The 17,440-nt window shown below is 37.2% G+C and overlaps 1 protein-coding gene across 4 annotated transcripts in view; it reads right to left on the bottom strand.

The window, feature by feature from the left end:
* The window catches only part of CNTNAP5 (contactin associated protein family member 5), an 800,511-nt gene that overhangs the window by 106,973 nt on the left and 676,098 nt on the right, over positions 1-17,440 (bottom strand). For all 4 annotated transcript variants that reach the window (XM_081051146.1, XM_081051149.1, XM_081051147.1 and 1 more), the window contains 2 exons: positions 10,043-10,282; positions 2,314-2,538 (listed from right to left, as the gene is read on the bottom strand). In XM_081051146.1, the coding sequence (XP_080907272.1) occupies positions 2,314-2,538; positions 10,043-10,282 (465 nt within the window). The remainder of the gene's footprint in view (positions 1-2,313; positions 2,539-10,042; positions 10,283-17,440) is intronic.

Genomic DNA, 17,440 nt, shown 5'->3' with positions numbered 1-17,440 from the left:
ACTCGTATGCTACCAGACGCAGGAGAGAGGATTTAATCTCAGCTCTTCTAAGTTTCTGTGAGATCTTCATCAAGATATTTAACATCTTATATGTCTTAGTTTCTACAAATTGGGTATATTGGGTATATTATTACCACCAATTACACAGGATTGTTGTGAGGATTAAGTACTGTGTGCATTAATTAGAAGAGTGTCCAGCACAGAGTAATATATATATATACACACACACATATATATTACTAAATATATATTATATACTATATTATATATAATATACTATGTTATATATATTATATACTGTATATATATATATATATATATATATATATATATATATATATATATATAATATATATTGACTAGTATATATGTAGTCTGATATAGTGATTCCTGTTATGCATTGTCTATATCCATAGGCACAATCTGACAAACACAAATGTGCCTTTTGGGGACAATCCCCAAAAGATTCTTTAGGGAAAACCTGGCTTCTACTCCCACCTGTGTCATGAATTAGCTGGCTGGCCTACATTAATTAGTAAATCCATGCCTCAGTGTCCTCAGCAAGCCTTATCAACCTCACAGAGACATTATGGGTGCAAAGTTTAAGAACTGATATGTTGATATAATGGTTGTAATCATGCAAAGTTCTGCTGATAAATAAGAGGTTTGATAACCCATAATGTTTCCTTTCTCTCTTGTAGGCTCTTCAAGACCAAATAGTCTTAGCATGACCAGTTATCATACCGTGTTTCCCCAAAAATAAGACCTAGCTGAACAATCAGTTCTAATGCGTCTTTTGGAGCACAAATTAATATAAGACCGGATCTTATTTTACTATAATACAAGACCTGATCTTGAGAATAGAATAGAATAGAATAGAATAGAATAGAATAGAATAGAATAGAATAGAACATATCATAAGATAACATAACAACACTATATAATGTAATATAATATATAACATATCATATCATAACATAACATTATACTATACTATACTATACTATACTATACTATAATATAATATAATATAATAATATGATAACATATCTTATATTAATTTTTGCTCCAAAAGACACACTAGAGCTGATTGTCCGGCTAGGTCTTATTTTCAGGGAAACACGGTAGTAGGCTCTCTGTCTGTCCTTTTTTTTTTCTTCCAACATGTTCTTTGAATGAAAGAGTCCTATTGCTTCTAGTTGGACATACTATGATTGTACTTCAGGCCTGATTCAACTCACTGGCCTACCAGTTTTGATCCTTCCTTTAGGCCCACACATCATTTATTTTCAGTGTTGTAAATAGTTAAAGCTATATGAAGCAAAAAAGAATAAACCCACGGACATGTAGAGTAAGCGATATAGCGAGAATCTCTGTCTAAGCCTCGAGAGGGCACAATGCATGCTCCATATCTCAAGCCTCCTTGCTTCCATGCCTGTGGTGGATGGTTCTAAAGCCCAGACTCATCTCATAATATCAGCAAATTACACGAAGAGGAAAGATTACATTCTTGAGTGCAGGGATGTGTGCTTTGAGACCAGACCAGGGGGTTCCACATCTTTGCCCTCTTCGTCCATTCTATTATGATTGTTCTGTCCCCTAGGATGTTGATTTCACACATTCTTTAGCCATAACTATATCAATCGTCTTCATTATTGCAGAGTAGAATTGAGTAGTGAGGGAAGAAAACCTGACTTTTGCCAATAGCTGTCAAAACTAGTGTCCTTCCCCATTACTCATATACAGTGACTTTTAGCCCCCTTAGCCCTCCAATCTTTGCATATTTCATTTTGTTCACATTCTTTTCAAAATCTGATTCTCAGCACTAAGACCCATATTTCCAAAGGTTATGACTCACATATACTACTTCTCTCCAAGACCTAGGCAATCACCTTCTGTTAATACAGCCTGCATTTATGCTAGTTGTTTTAACAGCCCTCAGTAATGGAGACTGCAGTAAATATGACAGGATATATGTGACAAGTGTCCTTCTGAAATTCAGATATGCTTACGATCTTCTCCTTTACACTTAATGGATTCCAGCACAGAATAAATACTAAAGAATTACAGCTGCACTGTTGAGGCAAATTAAAGTCAATGCATCTGAGACTTCAGCAATGAAATGACACTGGCCTGGAATACCAACGCCAACTCATAAAGGTAAAGTTTAATGAAGGGTTTGGCTGGAGGTCTGGAAATAAGCTGTCCACGTGGAACCAAACGTAGTTGAAATTGTGCAGAGTTCTGGAGGTCAGGCCCTGTCCCTCTGGCCCAGTGAGATATCCTCTAGGCCTTCATGGCATCATTACTCACCGTTCTTGCAGAGCAGGACGGCCAGGAAATCCTGAGAGGAAGAATTGATATAGAGCAAGAGGCTTGGTGTCTGGGCCGTCACAAAACTAAGCGCAATGTTTTCTTTAGATGGAGCCGACTCTGCGTAAATTGCTGAGGATGAAAGGCTTATATTCTTGGTAACTGGGTAGGGTTCTTGAAACATGTAAGTAACTGAAGTGTCAGCCTCAAAAACAGCAGAAACCTCTGCAAAATATAAGGGGAAGACACACGTGAACATATTTAATGGACTATTCAGGATACAATAATAGCGTGTTTATTGTTTCCTATGAATTAAGCACTGTGTGAAGGTTTGTACATTAATTATATAACATGCTTCCCACAATAATTTTGAAATGATAGGTGTCATTCTCATTTACAAATGAGAAACATGAGGTGTGCAGAGGTTAAGAACCTCAAACAAGTTTGCATAGCTAGAAGAGAGCTAGGATTTGCCCTGTGAAATTTAGGTCCAGTTTAACATATATTTGCAGAATAACATATATTTGCCAATAACATATATTTGCAGCATCATGTGTCAGGCTCAGTTTTCTAGAAGCAAAAGTAAAATGTCCCTGTCTCCAGCATAGATAGAGAAATTTCACTGGGACCATCTTACTTTCAAACCTGAAACACTAGCAGCTTTGGTGTATGGTTTTTTTTTTTTTTTTTTTTTTTCGTGTATCAGGAAGATTTTAAATGGACTCTAAATTACTGACAGTAGGACATTGGAAGAGGCAGCAGGAATTCTCTGTGGTGTTGGTGAAGTGTGGGGATCCACAGAAACAGTAAGAAAGGCATAAATGTCTAATTCACAGACCCAACATTCCAGATGTCTCGGAATTGGTATCCAATCCCCAAATTCCCAAATCAAGCAAAGACTTGGGTAAAGAGACCTTTCTATGGGAATCAATTCCTACCGCACATCTATCCACAGCACATTGGATAGAGTTCTGCCACCACCAATAAGGAAAGGAGGCATCTACAAAGTGATGACATTCAATTAGCAGGCACATGGAAACCCCCCAATCCTTTCTGTTTAATGTCCTCCCTCCAACTGTTAGCTTAATAGAATTAGCACAGGATTTGGCTTCAGTACTGGATCTGAAACCCCACTGGATTTCATACTAGCGATGTGGTCCCAGGCGAATTAGTGAATTTTGTGAAGTCTGTTTTCTCATTTGGGGTTGGGAAGCATAAAACCTACCTCAACAGTATTTCTGTGTGGATAAGTGAGATGATGAGTGTATAGCACTTAAAAGTAACCCACCACAGTTTGGACTCATAGACAATCATATCAGAAGATACTTTAACCTGAACCCATCCCAATTTTCTTCACTAAACAAAAATCTATTTATTGACTGCACATCCATCCAAATGCTGAAATAATCTCTTCTTTTAATCATGGCTACTCTTAAGTTCACTTTCAATTTGATCTCTATTCAATATCAGTGCATGGAGTAATGGTTCATTTTTGGAACATAGCTTAGATCTGGTAGCAAAACTCTGTCATAAAAATAGCACAGTGAACACGATCGGATATCGGCACAATTAATTTATCTTTCTTCCAAATGATATATGGAATGTTCCTAATTCCCCATGGAATTCTCTGATTGAATTGGTGGCACCTAAAACATAATTAAACCTGGCTTTTGCTTTCTAATTCTACTGCAAATTTGTTCTACTCTTGTGAAAATACTATAACAGCCTGTAACAGTGCCAAAAAATTAAAATTACATATTTATGCATATTGGAAATACCAGTTCACTTTTACTAAAGTTTCAAATTAAGAGTTTTGCATTTATCATGCAGGTCATAACATTAGTACTTCTGATTTTAAAGCTGTGAAGCAGAGATTTGCGACAGTGAGGATTCAGGTTAATCATCAGCTTGATTCAAAGACTTTCCTTAGTAAACTTCTTTGGGGACATGTAGCCTGCATTTTGAGCTACTATTGCCTAGTTAACACAGAAACGATTTTTATTTGATGTTTGTGTGTGCATTCACATGCAAATATAATTCAGAGCATTCTGTTACGTAGCCTATTAAATATGGATATAACTATGACATTTTTTCCTTTATACTTAACACAGGAAATTAAAATGGAAAGTATTTCTTAACTAGAAATATCCTACCAAATCTCTCTCCTCCTTTTTTCCCTATCCCTGGTATTTTTAGTGTTTATATATTGTCAATTTCAACATAAAGAACACTCAGCAAAACATCTGAATTCTACTATTTTCTCAGTTTCTTGTATTTTATAATCTAAGGCTTTAAGCTCTCTGATCATATTTAAGTTCTCGGATTGATTTGTCTGAACATCCAAAACCAGTGGGATAAATAGAAGAAGAACCTTAACTTGAAGGTGTTTATCAATGACCATAAGCTACTCCAGGACCACAATGCCAATATTAGTGATACCTCTTGAATGGAAGAAACCTGATGGAAGGAACTGTACTGATTATATTCTGAAAAGACAGGAAACACATTAAGAAAAATAAATAAATAACACCAATGGAAAGTAGCCTAGGGTGTGATGTGTGCGTGATAGGAAAAATGATTCCCAGAGTCGGATGTCTCGATGGACCAGAGTAGCCTGGGAAGAAGAGGAGCTCAACACTGACTAGGCCTTAAAATGTGGAATGAACTAAGAGAGAGAGGGTGCATCTCTGAACCAGTCTGATTGACCTGGATGCTGGAACCTGGCTGTGCCCTTCTCTAGTTCTCCCATAGCAACCCACTCAATCTCACGTTACTGAAACATAAATGTGGATAAATTCAGTCTTGTCGTGGGTAGACGAATTGGAAGAAATTATATAAGAATATGGCACATAGTAGGAACTCAATAAATGATAGCCTTGTCTTAAGAATGCTAATAGAATTGAATTTAGAATTAACATAAACATGAAGACCAGTCCTGCGTATCGAGTAGGCTAGTGGTTATCTAGACATCAGTCAAGCTGAAACTAATTTAGAAAAACATCAAACAGATTAAAATAAATAAAACAATTGGCATAATATTAAAATGCATTATTATTTTTTCTTATGATAATGGTCCTGTGGATATGTATCTTTATGAGTCCTTATCTTTTAATTGTACATATTACAATATTTATAAAGTGATATAATATCTGAAATTTTATTCAAAATAATAAAAGAAGAGAAACAATGTGAACATATAGGTTAAATAAAAATGGTCATGAGTTGTTATCTGTTGAAGCTAGAGAATGGGTGCATGGGAGTTCTGTAATCTCTTCTCTCTACTGTATAATTTATTTTTTTCTGTAATAAACAGTAAAATAATGATATAAGTTGTCAGGAAGGTAAATATTAGAGAATTGTTTCAACATGTTTTTGGCAATTAGTAAAGTGTATCTAAATATACATACTTTTTTTCACTGAAATTCCATTAAGGAAATAATTGATTAATGTGTTTATCATTGTATTATCTATGTGTAAAAAAATGGGATGATTTAAAATTCCAAAACAATAATAACAGCAAGCATTTAGTGAGACTTTATACATCAGGCATTACCCCAAATGCTTTGTGAAGTGCTCATTGAATGCTCACCACAACCCATTGTGAGGGATTGTTGAATTTTCCACACTTTTCACATTTATAGATGAGAAACTCAGGAATCATGAAGTTGAATTACATAACCAGTTTCGGGCAGTAGATTGTGGATGAGCCGAATTCTGAACATAAGCCGGCTGGTGCCAGAGTTCCAATATTGCTAAACTATAATGCTCTGGTGATAGAATGGGTTAAATAAACAGAGGCAATTCCACCAGATGAAATATATTGCAATTGTTAATACTAACAAATTGTATAAGAATGTCTATTAAATGAAATAAATAAAATCCAGGATCTAAAATGTAATAGACAGATATCTCGGCTATGTTAAATGCAAAGAAAAAAGCAAGAAGGAAAACAAATTTTTTTAATGGCTGATTTTGAGTAGCTTGTGGTTTTATTTTTCTAGACTTTCAAATGGATTTCCAATTAAAATTCCAAACATGTTATCTAATGTTTTTAATTTGAAAATAAGTTAAATGACAATACCATGACAGTCATACCCAGATTGCTAAAGTAGTGGTGGGGGTGGACCCTGGCTAAAGACAAGCACACATCAACAAATGGTGTTGAAACAACTGAATCATATATGCAACAATGAAGGTAGACCCTTTCCTCACACAATGTACAAAAATCAATTCACAATGGATCCAAGACTAAATGTAAATGTCAAAACTATAAAGCACTTAAGGAATCATAGCTATAAATCTTCATGGCCTTAGATCAAACAACAGTTTTATTAGATATGACTCTCAAAGCACAAGCAACAAAATAAAAATAAAAAATAAATAAATTAGACTTCATCAAAATTAAAAACTGTTGTTCTTCAAAAGATACTATCAAGAAAGTGAGAAATGGAGAAAATATTTACAAATCATATATGAAATATGATAATTATAATCAGATTATATAAAGAATTCCTACAACTACACAATAAAAAGAATAAAACAATAAAAAAATGGGCAATACATTTGAATAGATATCTCACCAAAGAAGATGTACACATTGCAGATAAGTACATACAAATATAATCAATATTGTTAGTCATGAGGGCAATGCAAGTCAAAACCACAATGAAATAGTATTTTACACATTCACAATATAATGTATATACTTAAAAAGACAGACAATAACAAGTGTTGGTGAGGATGTGGAAAAGTTGCAATTTTCTTGTATTGCTGATGAGAATGTAAAACGGAGCAGCTACTTTGAAAAACAGTTTGGCAGCCCCTCAAATTATTAAACATATAGTTATCATATGACCCAGCAGTACCACCTCTAGGTATATGCACAAGGGAATAGCAAACATAAGTCCATACAAAAACATGTAAACATCCCAAACCATCAACTGATATGTGGTTAAAACAAACAAAATGTAGTACATCCGCACAGTGGAATACACTTTTGGAAATAAAAGGGAAAAAAGTACTGAAAAATTCTATAATGTAGATGAACCTTGAAAACATGCTAAGTCAAAGAAACCAGGCACAGAAAGGCCATATATTCTATAATATTATTGATATGCAATATCTAGATTAGGCAAATCCATAGTGACAGAAAATAAATTAGTGGTTTCCAGGGGAAACCACTGGAACTGGGGTGGGGGAGCAGTGAATGGGGAGTTGTTGCTAATTGGTATAGATTTCTTTTGCGGATAATGAAAATATTCTGAAATTAGATAGTGGTGATGGTTATGCGACTTTGTGAATATGCTAAAAACCCATGAATTATACATTTTAAAAAGTTGAATATCATGGTATGTAAATTGCATCTCAATTGAAAAAAAAAAGAAAAAAAGAAACACAACATACGCACAAAAAACAACAACAAAAAGTACATATTTTAATCCTGTTATTAATTTCCTATATAGAATAAAATTAGGGTTGTAAAGGGGAAAAGGGAACCAAACAGATGTCGGATGGACCTCCAACCTGACATTAACTAGCAAATCACTAAACCTCCCTGACCTTCAGTATTGTCATATATTAAAGCAGATATTACCATCCTCCCCTTCTAGGTTGGGGATAAGCAATGTTTCAGTCAATAGTTACAAGCTAATTTTATGATTATTATTTTTTTGTACCGTAATCACAAACAGAAAGTGGGTCAATGTACCCAGGCACAGCTAATGGATAATGGATAAATGGATAAATGTCCTTAATTCAACTCCAGATATTATCCAGTGTTTGCACACCCTAAAATATGCATGTCATAGTAAGTTAGCATAGAAGATTGCCCCAATAGACAGCAACCTTGTTCAGGGCCATGTTGTAGCTAATGGCTCCATTTCAGTTCCAAGCCACGTTTTCCAGAGGCAATTGGCATGGCTAATAGAATTGGTAAAAAGGTTCTTCTTACAAACTTTGGAATTGTTGAATAAAAAGAGAATCATTTCCTTAGATTTATGAAATAGGAGGGAAAGTTTGGAAACAGTAAAATATGAAATAAGCTGAAAAAGCTAAGCACACATTTGTCTATTTTGCTAATAGATCAAAATAAAAAAGGGGGGAGAGAGCACAAAGGACATTTCAACAAATTCAGTCAAAAGATACTGAATCTTCTATGAAGCTACTATGAATTATCTTCGGTCCATGCTAAAGGTAGAAAGGTCAACTATTCTTTTTTCTTTCTACAAAAGTCTTGGTTATATAGATCTTATGAGATAATACTAGTATACTTTAGTGACTGGGCCTGGTAGCATTTAATCTGTATTTGTTTCTTTTAGCATGTGGGACCAGGCTAAAGGTGGCATTCAAACTTTTCAGGGAAGTTGTTCAGAGACCTCCCCAGTGGGAAAACCCAGTCGCACTTTGCTTGTCTTAGCTCACTTGTAGAGCCTACCAGGACTGGCCCTGCTTTATTCCAAGCTCCCATGTAGGGCCCAACACTCTGTTGGCCCTAAAATTTATACCATTAATTTTTCTCCCAAGGAGCTTCCCAGCAATGGCAAGCAAGTAATTCACACTGAGAAAGCCAGTGCAAATGGATGAAGAGCTTGACCAGCCATAACAACAAGCAAGTAATTCATACTAACTGGGGATGAGGCCAGTGCAGGTGGATGAAGAGCTTAAATTACAGATCCCTCGAAGCGAAGCCGAGTGCTGAGCGCTTCTTTCCCTATTGTTTTACAGTTCCAACAGAAAGTGGGACTGAATATGTAAAGCCTTGTTTCAGAGAGGTGCTTGGGAAATGTATCTCAATGAATTGACAAGAACTTTTATAACTGTTTGTACACAGATGGTGTTTCAAATGGTGATTAAAACACTTTAATAGTTTAAATGCTGCTCTTGAAATATTGTTTATTTATTCAACATTTTTATTAGTTGAAATAAACTTAAAAATTCTGCAAAGTCTGACAGTAGACCAAATCTTGTGTCCCACTATTTGAAACATACCAAGTATTTATACTGAAAGAAAATGAGATTTTATAGTTTTCAGAGTTATCCGCATTTTTCTAAATAACTTACACCATGACCGTCGTTCCTTGTGCAAGGTGTGCACCCATCATGGTTAGCTCCCGTCAATGCAATGGTCTTGTGAGGTTTGGAGGGGGTGTGGAAAGGCACCGGAGCAGCGTTCTATTCTCAGCGCCCTGATGAACTAAATGTGAATTTGGGGGCTGGGCTTTTAAGCCCCAGACCCCAATCAAGTCACCTGCAGAATAGGGAGATTTTCCTAGATATGTGGTACTGACTTTGCTAACTTATCTATACTCTTTCTATTGTAAAAACGATTTAGGATGGCTTAAGGGTCTGTAAGGATCGTCCAGGGCTAGAGTCTCTGGTTCGTTGATTACACCTATGGACTGAGGAGTTAGGACTGGAAAGGTCAGGACACCCTGCGAGATCCGTCTGATACAAGAGAAATAAGTCCACCTCTCTGAGTGCTTAGCTGCTTCTCGGCCATGGAGAGCCTGTGGTCCTGTTACTATCCATCCAGCAGAATTGCACTGCCAGCGTCCACAGACAGTGAGCATTTGTAATTGTGTTGAGGAGATATGCAGTCTCAGAATATAGAGAAACTGAGGCAGAATGATGGTCATCTGAGGACTCTCTAAGGTCGTGGGGTTCTATGACCTGGCCACGGCCTGCATTCACTAAAACGAGGCCCAGGGGAACATGAAAATGCCTGTGGTACCTTTTTTGCAGAATGGCCCTTCATATGGAGAACTGGTGCAATCGCATAAGTACCCGCTGCGCTTCTCCACACACTTGCCCCCGTTGTGGCAGATGCTGCCGTAACTGCTGCAGTGGCCTGGGCATCCTGGCCGGACTCCAGACGTGACCTTTGCCCTCTCCTCCAGGTCCAGTTTCTGCCCATTCAAGTGTAAGGAACGGATGCATCCCAGGAAGCCTTTCTGCTTTGATGACGTTCCCCCTAAGTAAGGAAACACAAAAGGAAAAACAGATATGCGAGGTTTCATCCATAGGGTTCAAGCTTTTTCATTTCAATATCAGCATTGGTAAGTTAACATTGCTCTGTTGTCATGCTGTGGTGGACTTTTCAATTGAAGCTTCCAGTGAGAATTAGGAATTTCGAGAGCCTGGGAGAAATGCATGCCTTTTTAGGCTGGGAAAAATACCTCCCCACAATCAAAAACAATTTTTTAAAGATTATAATTTATGTGGATTCCTGTACTTTACATATTTAAGAAAGAAACTTTACGATAGGAACTTGTCATATCCCTTGCAAATGAAATAAAATGTGCTTTTCGTCCACAGCAGACATTTATCTGAAGTATCACGTGCAGAGTGGGAATATAACCTCTGGCAATGTTAAAAGCTGTTAGATTCATCGAGTTAGAAAACTGTAATGTTTGTGTAGCACAGTGCAGTGGCCTAGAAAGGCAGGGGGCGTGAGGACCAGGCTGACATGGCACCAAACTCCACCGTACTGGCCGAACAGCCATACCGACCACCGACTCACCCAAACTCAGCTGCTTGATCTGTAAAGGAAATCTATTTGATGTGCTCACTGTAAGGCCTAGTTAAGATCTAGGAATACAGTACGTCCTCAATCACTGCTCTTTGCTATCCCATCTCTTGAACCCTCACAGTGGTTTTGTTTTTGTGTTTTGTTTTTTTCCCCCATAGAATTCTGTTCATTTGATCATTTTAATCCGGGAAATGCTGGATCAATCCACAGGAAGACAAATCTTACACAGATGCCTGTGTTCACTACGTGGACGAGAGGGTGTCCGGGCAGTGGGCATGCATGCATTTCCTTTTGAAATGGGCAGATTGAGTCCATAAGTGCCACAAGATAACCAGGCTCAGAAGGGTCACAGGCCACGAGGGAACCACGCTTCAGAGGCCATCGAGACATTAAATACAGAACCTACACATGACATTTCACTTCACCATATGCATAATTTATTTATTAAAAGAAAGGAGACCACAGTATATATACGAGCAGCTTTGGTCAGAGAAAATGAATGAGCTAGGTGGTGCCTAGCACAGGGAGGGCTTGCCGTCTGCTCTCCCTCTGTTCTTGTTCCCACCTTAGCTTGAACTGGTACGTTGTTCACACACACACACACACACACACACAATACAGAGTTTGCCAAAAAATGTATGTACATTTTAGGAAAGAAAAGAACTGTATTAATTGTAATACTCAGTATATATTTTATATATATATATATATATATATATATATATATATATATATATATATATATATATATCTCAATAACAAAAGATGAGTACAAGTCACATTTAACTTCTGCAATTACAAGAGGTGCTCAAAGTGGTTACCATCAGTGTCCAGACACTTCTGATTATAGCGAATTACTGCTTGAGCAGAGATAACATCTCTGAAAATGTGTATACATTTTTTTGGCACTCCGGTGTGTGTGTGTGGGGGGTATGCTGATTGATCCTAGATTACTCCCAGATTATTATTTGGAAGACAAATTTCTCCTTCCAGGATACAGAAAAAGATTTTGATCCGACTTTCTGCTGAGGATACATCTTGAAGGCTTCAGAGAGATCCACAATGTTCCTTACAGATTATTCAAGAATTGAGTACATTTAAAGTGACAGAGTATTTTATTACTGTTGGATATTCAGGATTCTACTAGCCTAAACTTCTAATAGCGGAAAAAATATATATATATATATTGAGAGACAACAAGCCAAGAAATTAAGCTAAAGCCCATCAGTAGATATTTATTTTGTGTTGGGAATTCTGGGAGGTTCCAGAGAAGGCACATGCCCGCCCTTGAAGAATTCTAGTTCTACTTCAAATTCAGTGCTTTGGGCTCAAGTCCATGTATGTGGATAATGGGAAGGAGGGGAAGGTATGTTGGGAAACAAGGGCAGGACTGGTTTGTCATTTATTTTATGTATTTTTATACCAACTCTCCTGAGCCTCAATCATTTGTAGTCCTTCATGCTGCAACTTTAGTAAATCTTGGTCTAGCAAATGACCAGATGTAATATATTCCCACCAAGGTGGATACATATGTGAATTCCAAATGTCCTATCTCAAACTGGGAATATAGATGTTAAACAAGAAACAGCTATGAGGTAAAGAAATGAATATGTGACTGAAATAAATTCTGGCATCATTCATCCTGGCAGGGTGGACAAGAAAATAATGGAAATGGGGATAGTGGGAATCTAGGGTGGGAAGAGGGAGCATTCTCCCTCCCCTGAAGCACACCAGGATATCAGACCCATAAATATATGTGTGACAGTCACCATTTACATCTAAACACACAACGTTCCAAAATAACTCATCCAGTCTTTTATTCTAAAGTAATGATGAAACTCCATCATATCTTCAGTTCTAGTAATTGATACCTAGACCAGCCAAGAGGTCAAACCCAAACTGCATTCTGCTGTCTGTCTCAATTTCAGTGGGTAAATCTCCTTGAACCGCAAGCTAAATCAATTATAAGTATAAGCAGATCATAGAGGAAGTTTCACTATTTCTTTCCTAGAGATTGTGTAGAATAAAGAGGGGACGATATATGTAGTAAAACGTTTCGTTCTATTTTTTTCCCTTATCTTGCAGTCACTTCCTGCGGTGGATTTGAATAACACTCATATATCTTTTAGTGTCATTTTCCTTTCTTCTAGCAGAAAACATAGAGGATCAATTGCACATTTTCTTGCATGCGACTTAGCCAAGTTCATAACTGGAGAAGGTGGCTGGGGTGGTTTCTTTGACAGAAATACCCTCCTTGAGGTTAGAGACCTAGGGAGAGTATGGTGAGAATGACCCAAAAAGAGAGGTTCACTTTAATCCCAGAAGCTGACAAAACACAGTGACACAATGAACTATAAACTAAATGGCAAATGAACTAAATTTCAGTTTTTACCTGACTGCTTTTTATTCTTTACAGGGGAGAAAAAACTGGAGGGTAGGATCTTTTTTTTTTCTTTATGGAGAAGTAGTGTGTGGACTAAGTATAGACTCATTCTAAAAAGATGTGCTCCACCCACATAATGACATCCAGTCAGGTCTTAGCACTCTCCATTTTCCGACAGTGTGACCTACTCTGTGTACAGGAGCATTGGAGGTGTGGATCTCCGTGAAACATAAATAGTGTACAGAAGAGCGCCACGATCTCTCCTCCTCCTTCTCACCCACAACCTTTCTCTTCCAGCCCAGCCTGCTGGGTCTGCTCTCGCGGTTATCCCTGGATCCATCTGCTTCTTTGCCTCTCCAGAGCATGGTCTTAGCACAATCTCCCTCACAGCATTCGAATCCCAGCAATAGCCTTCTCATTGATTGTCCTATTCTCAGCCCTGATTCGGTCCTTCCATTCACCACTTTGCAATCAGAGAGCTCAACCACATGTAAAAATTGGATTCTGCCAGTCCTGTTTGCTACTCTTCAGAGAGTAATCATTGTCCTGAGAATAAGCCCAAATCCTTAGCACAGCTTATATACCATGCAAGTCCTGGCCTCCAGTTATCTTTCCCTCTTCCTGCTCTGACTTCGGGGCACGAGGCATTCTGAACTGCTAATGGCTCCCCAACCCCCAGGGTCTGCCTTGATTGTGAACCTCTCAGTGTGCTTTGTGTTTATGTGGTGTGGTATCTTCCCCATGCACTCGGCTGCTCACCCTCCTCCATCCCTTCTGTCACAAACATACACACATGCACTCCCTACATACATTCCCTATACATTCCCATGTACATATATTCCCTAGTCACATATTTCCTGCCCACCCTGTATTTATTTTAACTAACTGCCAATTTAAAAAACAAACAAACAAACAAACAAACAACAAAAAAAACTATTTTACAAGTTCTAGTAAGTCTTCCACTGAAGAATCAGAAGTTCTGTTCACGACGAACCCGATTTCCTACTTGACGAAGCCCAGTTGCACTGGGGTCAGCTCCTCTAAAAGAGGACACTCATGCTCTACTTGGCCACATTGCCCACCAGGACCACACCATTCATTCATGTTGCCCTTTTGGCCCTTGCAGTTATTTGATTTTTCAATTGCTCTAAAGTATTTTTCTCTTTACTTGTGTGCATCTTGTCTAGCATTTACGTAAGGTTGAAAGAACATCAACAAAAAACAATTGTAGACTTATTCTTAAGGCAGATTAAAGTTATTTAATTGAGGCTCATACTAAATCTGTAAGCTGTTCGAGAATCAGAACAATGCCTCTAAGAAGAAAAAACAAACACCAAACATACTTGTTATATGCTAGAAACTTTATAATTAACTTACTGAATACTCAATGGGGAAAAAGGTATTCTTTATATTATTCACATTACATAGTTGAGAAAACTTAGTATCAGAGGCATTGTTTTGTCCAGAGTCAAGAATCAAATAGATTTTATATGGCAGAAGCAGGAGTCAGACTGGGCCCTCTTAGCCTTCTAGCCTCTTTACCTTCACAGCCCTAAAATCCTAAAATGAACTATTTGATTAGACAATTTTGGTCAGTAAGAAAACTAAGCAATTCTGCTTTCTTCCCCTGGTCTCTTACATGGTTTCTACTACCAAGTAATATGTACATATGCATTTTATCCCTTGGCTGCCATATCACTTTTCTTGACAATTTATACTGTTGGTAAGCTGGGCTCGCTGGAAGCAATTTTGTATCAAACTGTTCAGTTGGTCCTAGGTATGGAGCATGTTCATCGTGATGATGCTTCCTTGCACTGAGTATGAATCAGCTCTTAAAAATGGGATATCATCGTTCACAGGCTGTCTTAGAAAACCTCCGTGTGTCACCTGAACAAATGTTCATTGTTTCCCGAGATACATCTCAATTCTCTGTATCCTCCTTGAGCGCAAGTTGCAAGAGCCTCTATTTCTCTTGTGTGTCCTCACCACGTTTGACATGATTCACCTGAAAATGGGAATAATAATTCCCTACCAGGGTGAAAGCAGGAGCAGCATTTTTGGGGAGCTCTGCAACTTTATGATTTATCAAGTCAGTGTAGTATTTTCCCCCAAGGAGTTATAAGTTGGGAGTAACTTCAGTTTGTTTTGACACAGATAAAGAAGCTGAGCCAAAGGGAAAAAAAAAAAAAATCCATGAAAGACCAAAAAAGTAAAACGGATGTAAAGCCACACAAAAATGAGACTCATGGACCAACACTTTACAAAATGTCCACGGTATGCCTGCAATACATCTGGAAAGACGCAATGTCAGAGTTGGGGAGAATGAGACTTTTTCCTTGCTATTATATACATGTGGGTATGAGGATAAAGATGCTATCATTCCTAATATGTATATGTAGACAGCAGATCGTCAAGTTGTAAAGAATCAGTGACCAGACTCTTCATTTTCATTCTGCAGATAAAGACAATGAGCATCCTTAGGATAACTGTGTTTCTACGAAAGCCCATGGTCTGTTGGCTGCTGTCCGGGAATTCTTACCCAGAACTCATTTCATTGTCAGCCATGGGTGCTAGTTCTCAGACTTCTCTTGCCTTATCCACTTAGTAGGGAACATAAAGCAGAAGAACGATACCACCAAGCGTGTCAAAGATGGGACAATGACAAGCTTGTAGCATAGATTTCAGAAGCTACATGTTATAAAGTTTCTCCTAATCCTTCAAAGAAATGTGATCAGTGAAATGGCATGGTTTCAAATGTAACTATCCTGGTGATAAAAGACTGAAGTTAAAAAAAAAAAATTGGGGAATCCAGAATGCATTGACTCATGTGTCAGTACTTGAAATTGTCACATTCAGATAGCAGGGACGGTGCTAAGAGGTGCACCCTATTCTGTAAAATTAAACCAATTTCTGGTACTCAGGAAGCACTCATGAGCACAGCAGCAATGCCCCTAAACAATGCTGAACAATGCTGTTTTGATTGCAAGGTAGTTCAGTGACTAAAAGTATCTAGACAGATACATCCAAATTAATACTTAAGTACCGCCACATTCACTTCATCCCAGTAAAGAAGTACATATCAATTATGTCTTTTTCTGTGTAGCAAATAAAAATATCCATTTCCTCTAAATTTCTGAATGATGGGGAATGCAATCCTTCAGTTTGACTGCTATAGCTAAGTAAAGGGTTTTTATCGTTTTGTTTTTCGTTCTTTAGTTTTTTTGTGGTTGTTTTTTTTTTAACCACTGAATTATAGAAATGGAAATATTGCAACTTCAGCTTTTTCAGTCACCTGATATTTCTAAACAAGTGTATCACTGAACACTAAGCAAAAAATTCAAACCAATGGACTAAAGTGACCTCTACCAGCATTTTTTCTTCTTCAAGTACATTAAGACAAATTCGATAAAGCAGAGTAACATCTAAGATAGAATTTATTGGAGAGAAACATAACAGAAGCAGGTGCTCTAGCCACAGCTGACCTTGGCTCCACCTTGAGCAAGATATTTCCTCCAGACCCATCCACATGCTCTCACAACCCATTGCCTTTGTGAGCAATTTAATGGAAACATCTGCAGATAAAAACCTGCCATGAAACACAAGTGCCTCTTTTTCCCTGTTGACTTGCAGAAAGTTTATCACATATTAAGGACATATGATAATTTCATAGCTACATAAAATTTGCATGAAAGGATCAAAAAATTATTCCATCTTTATATACACATTTCAGCCTGAAAGATTCATAAATACTGCCTGAAGATAAATTAAACTTTGGCATGAATATAATTTATGAAAATTGCAAATTACTTGAATCGATTCCACCAAAAAAAAACCTCACAAACACTAAATTTTGATGACTAGCAAACTTCTTCTGAGAAATAAAATGTGATGTTTAAGTAGAATTAAAACAGCAATATAAATTTAAAAAAAATATTTTAATAGTAAATCATATCACTTATGCAGGTTATTAATCAAGTAAATGCCTTATAATCATAAAAATGTTTTAATCACTTATACCTTCGTTTCTGCCAGATATGAAAACCATGACAGATGAAGAAAGAAATATAACCCCCATTAGAGGACAGCATATGACATATTCTATTACTTTTTTTCTTTTAGTTCATGTGCTTTTAGTAACTACTTTATTCAAAGTTAAAAATTTTACAAACTCAAATGTAAAGGAAGCAAGTAAGAAACACCCACTGATTGCTGATGGC

Source organism: Rhinolophus hipposideros (genome assembly GCF_964194185.1).
Source record: "Rhinolophus hipposideros genome assembly, chromosome: 6".
Taxonomy (NCBI): Eukaryota; Metazoa; Chordata; class Mammalia; order Chiroptera; family Rhinolophidae; genus Rhinolophus; species Rhinolophus hipposideros.
The sequence above is the reverse complement of the archived record's forward strand: the minus strand, read 5'-3'. Positions and strand labels throughout refer to the sequence as shown.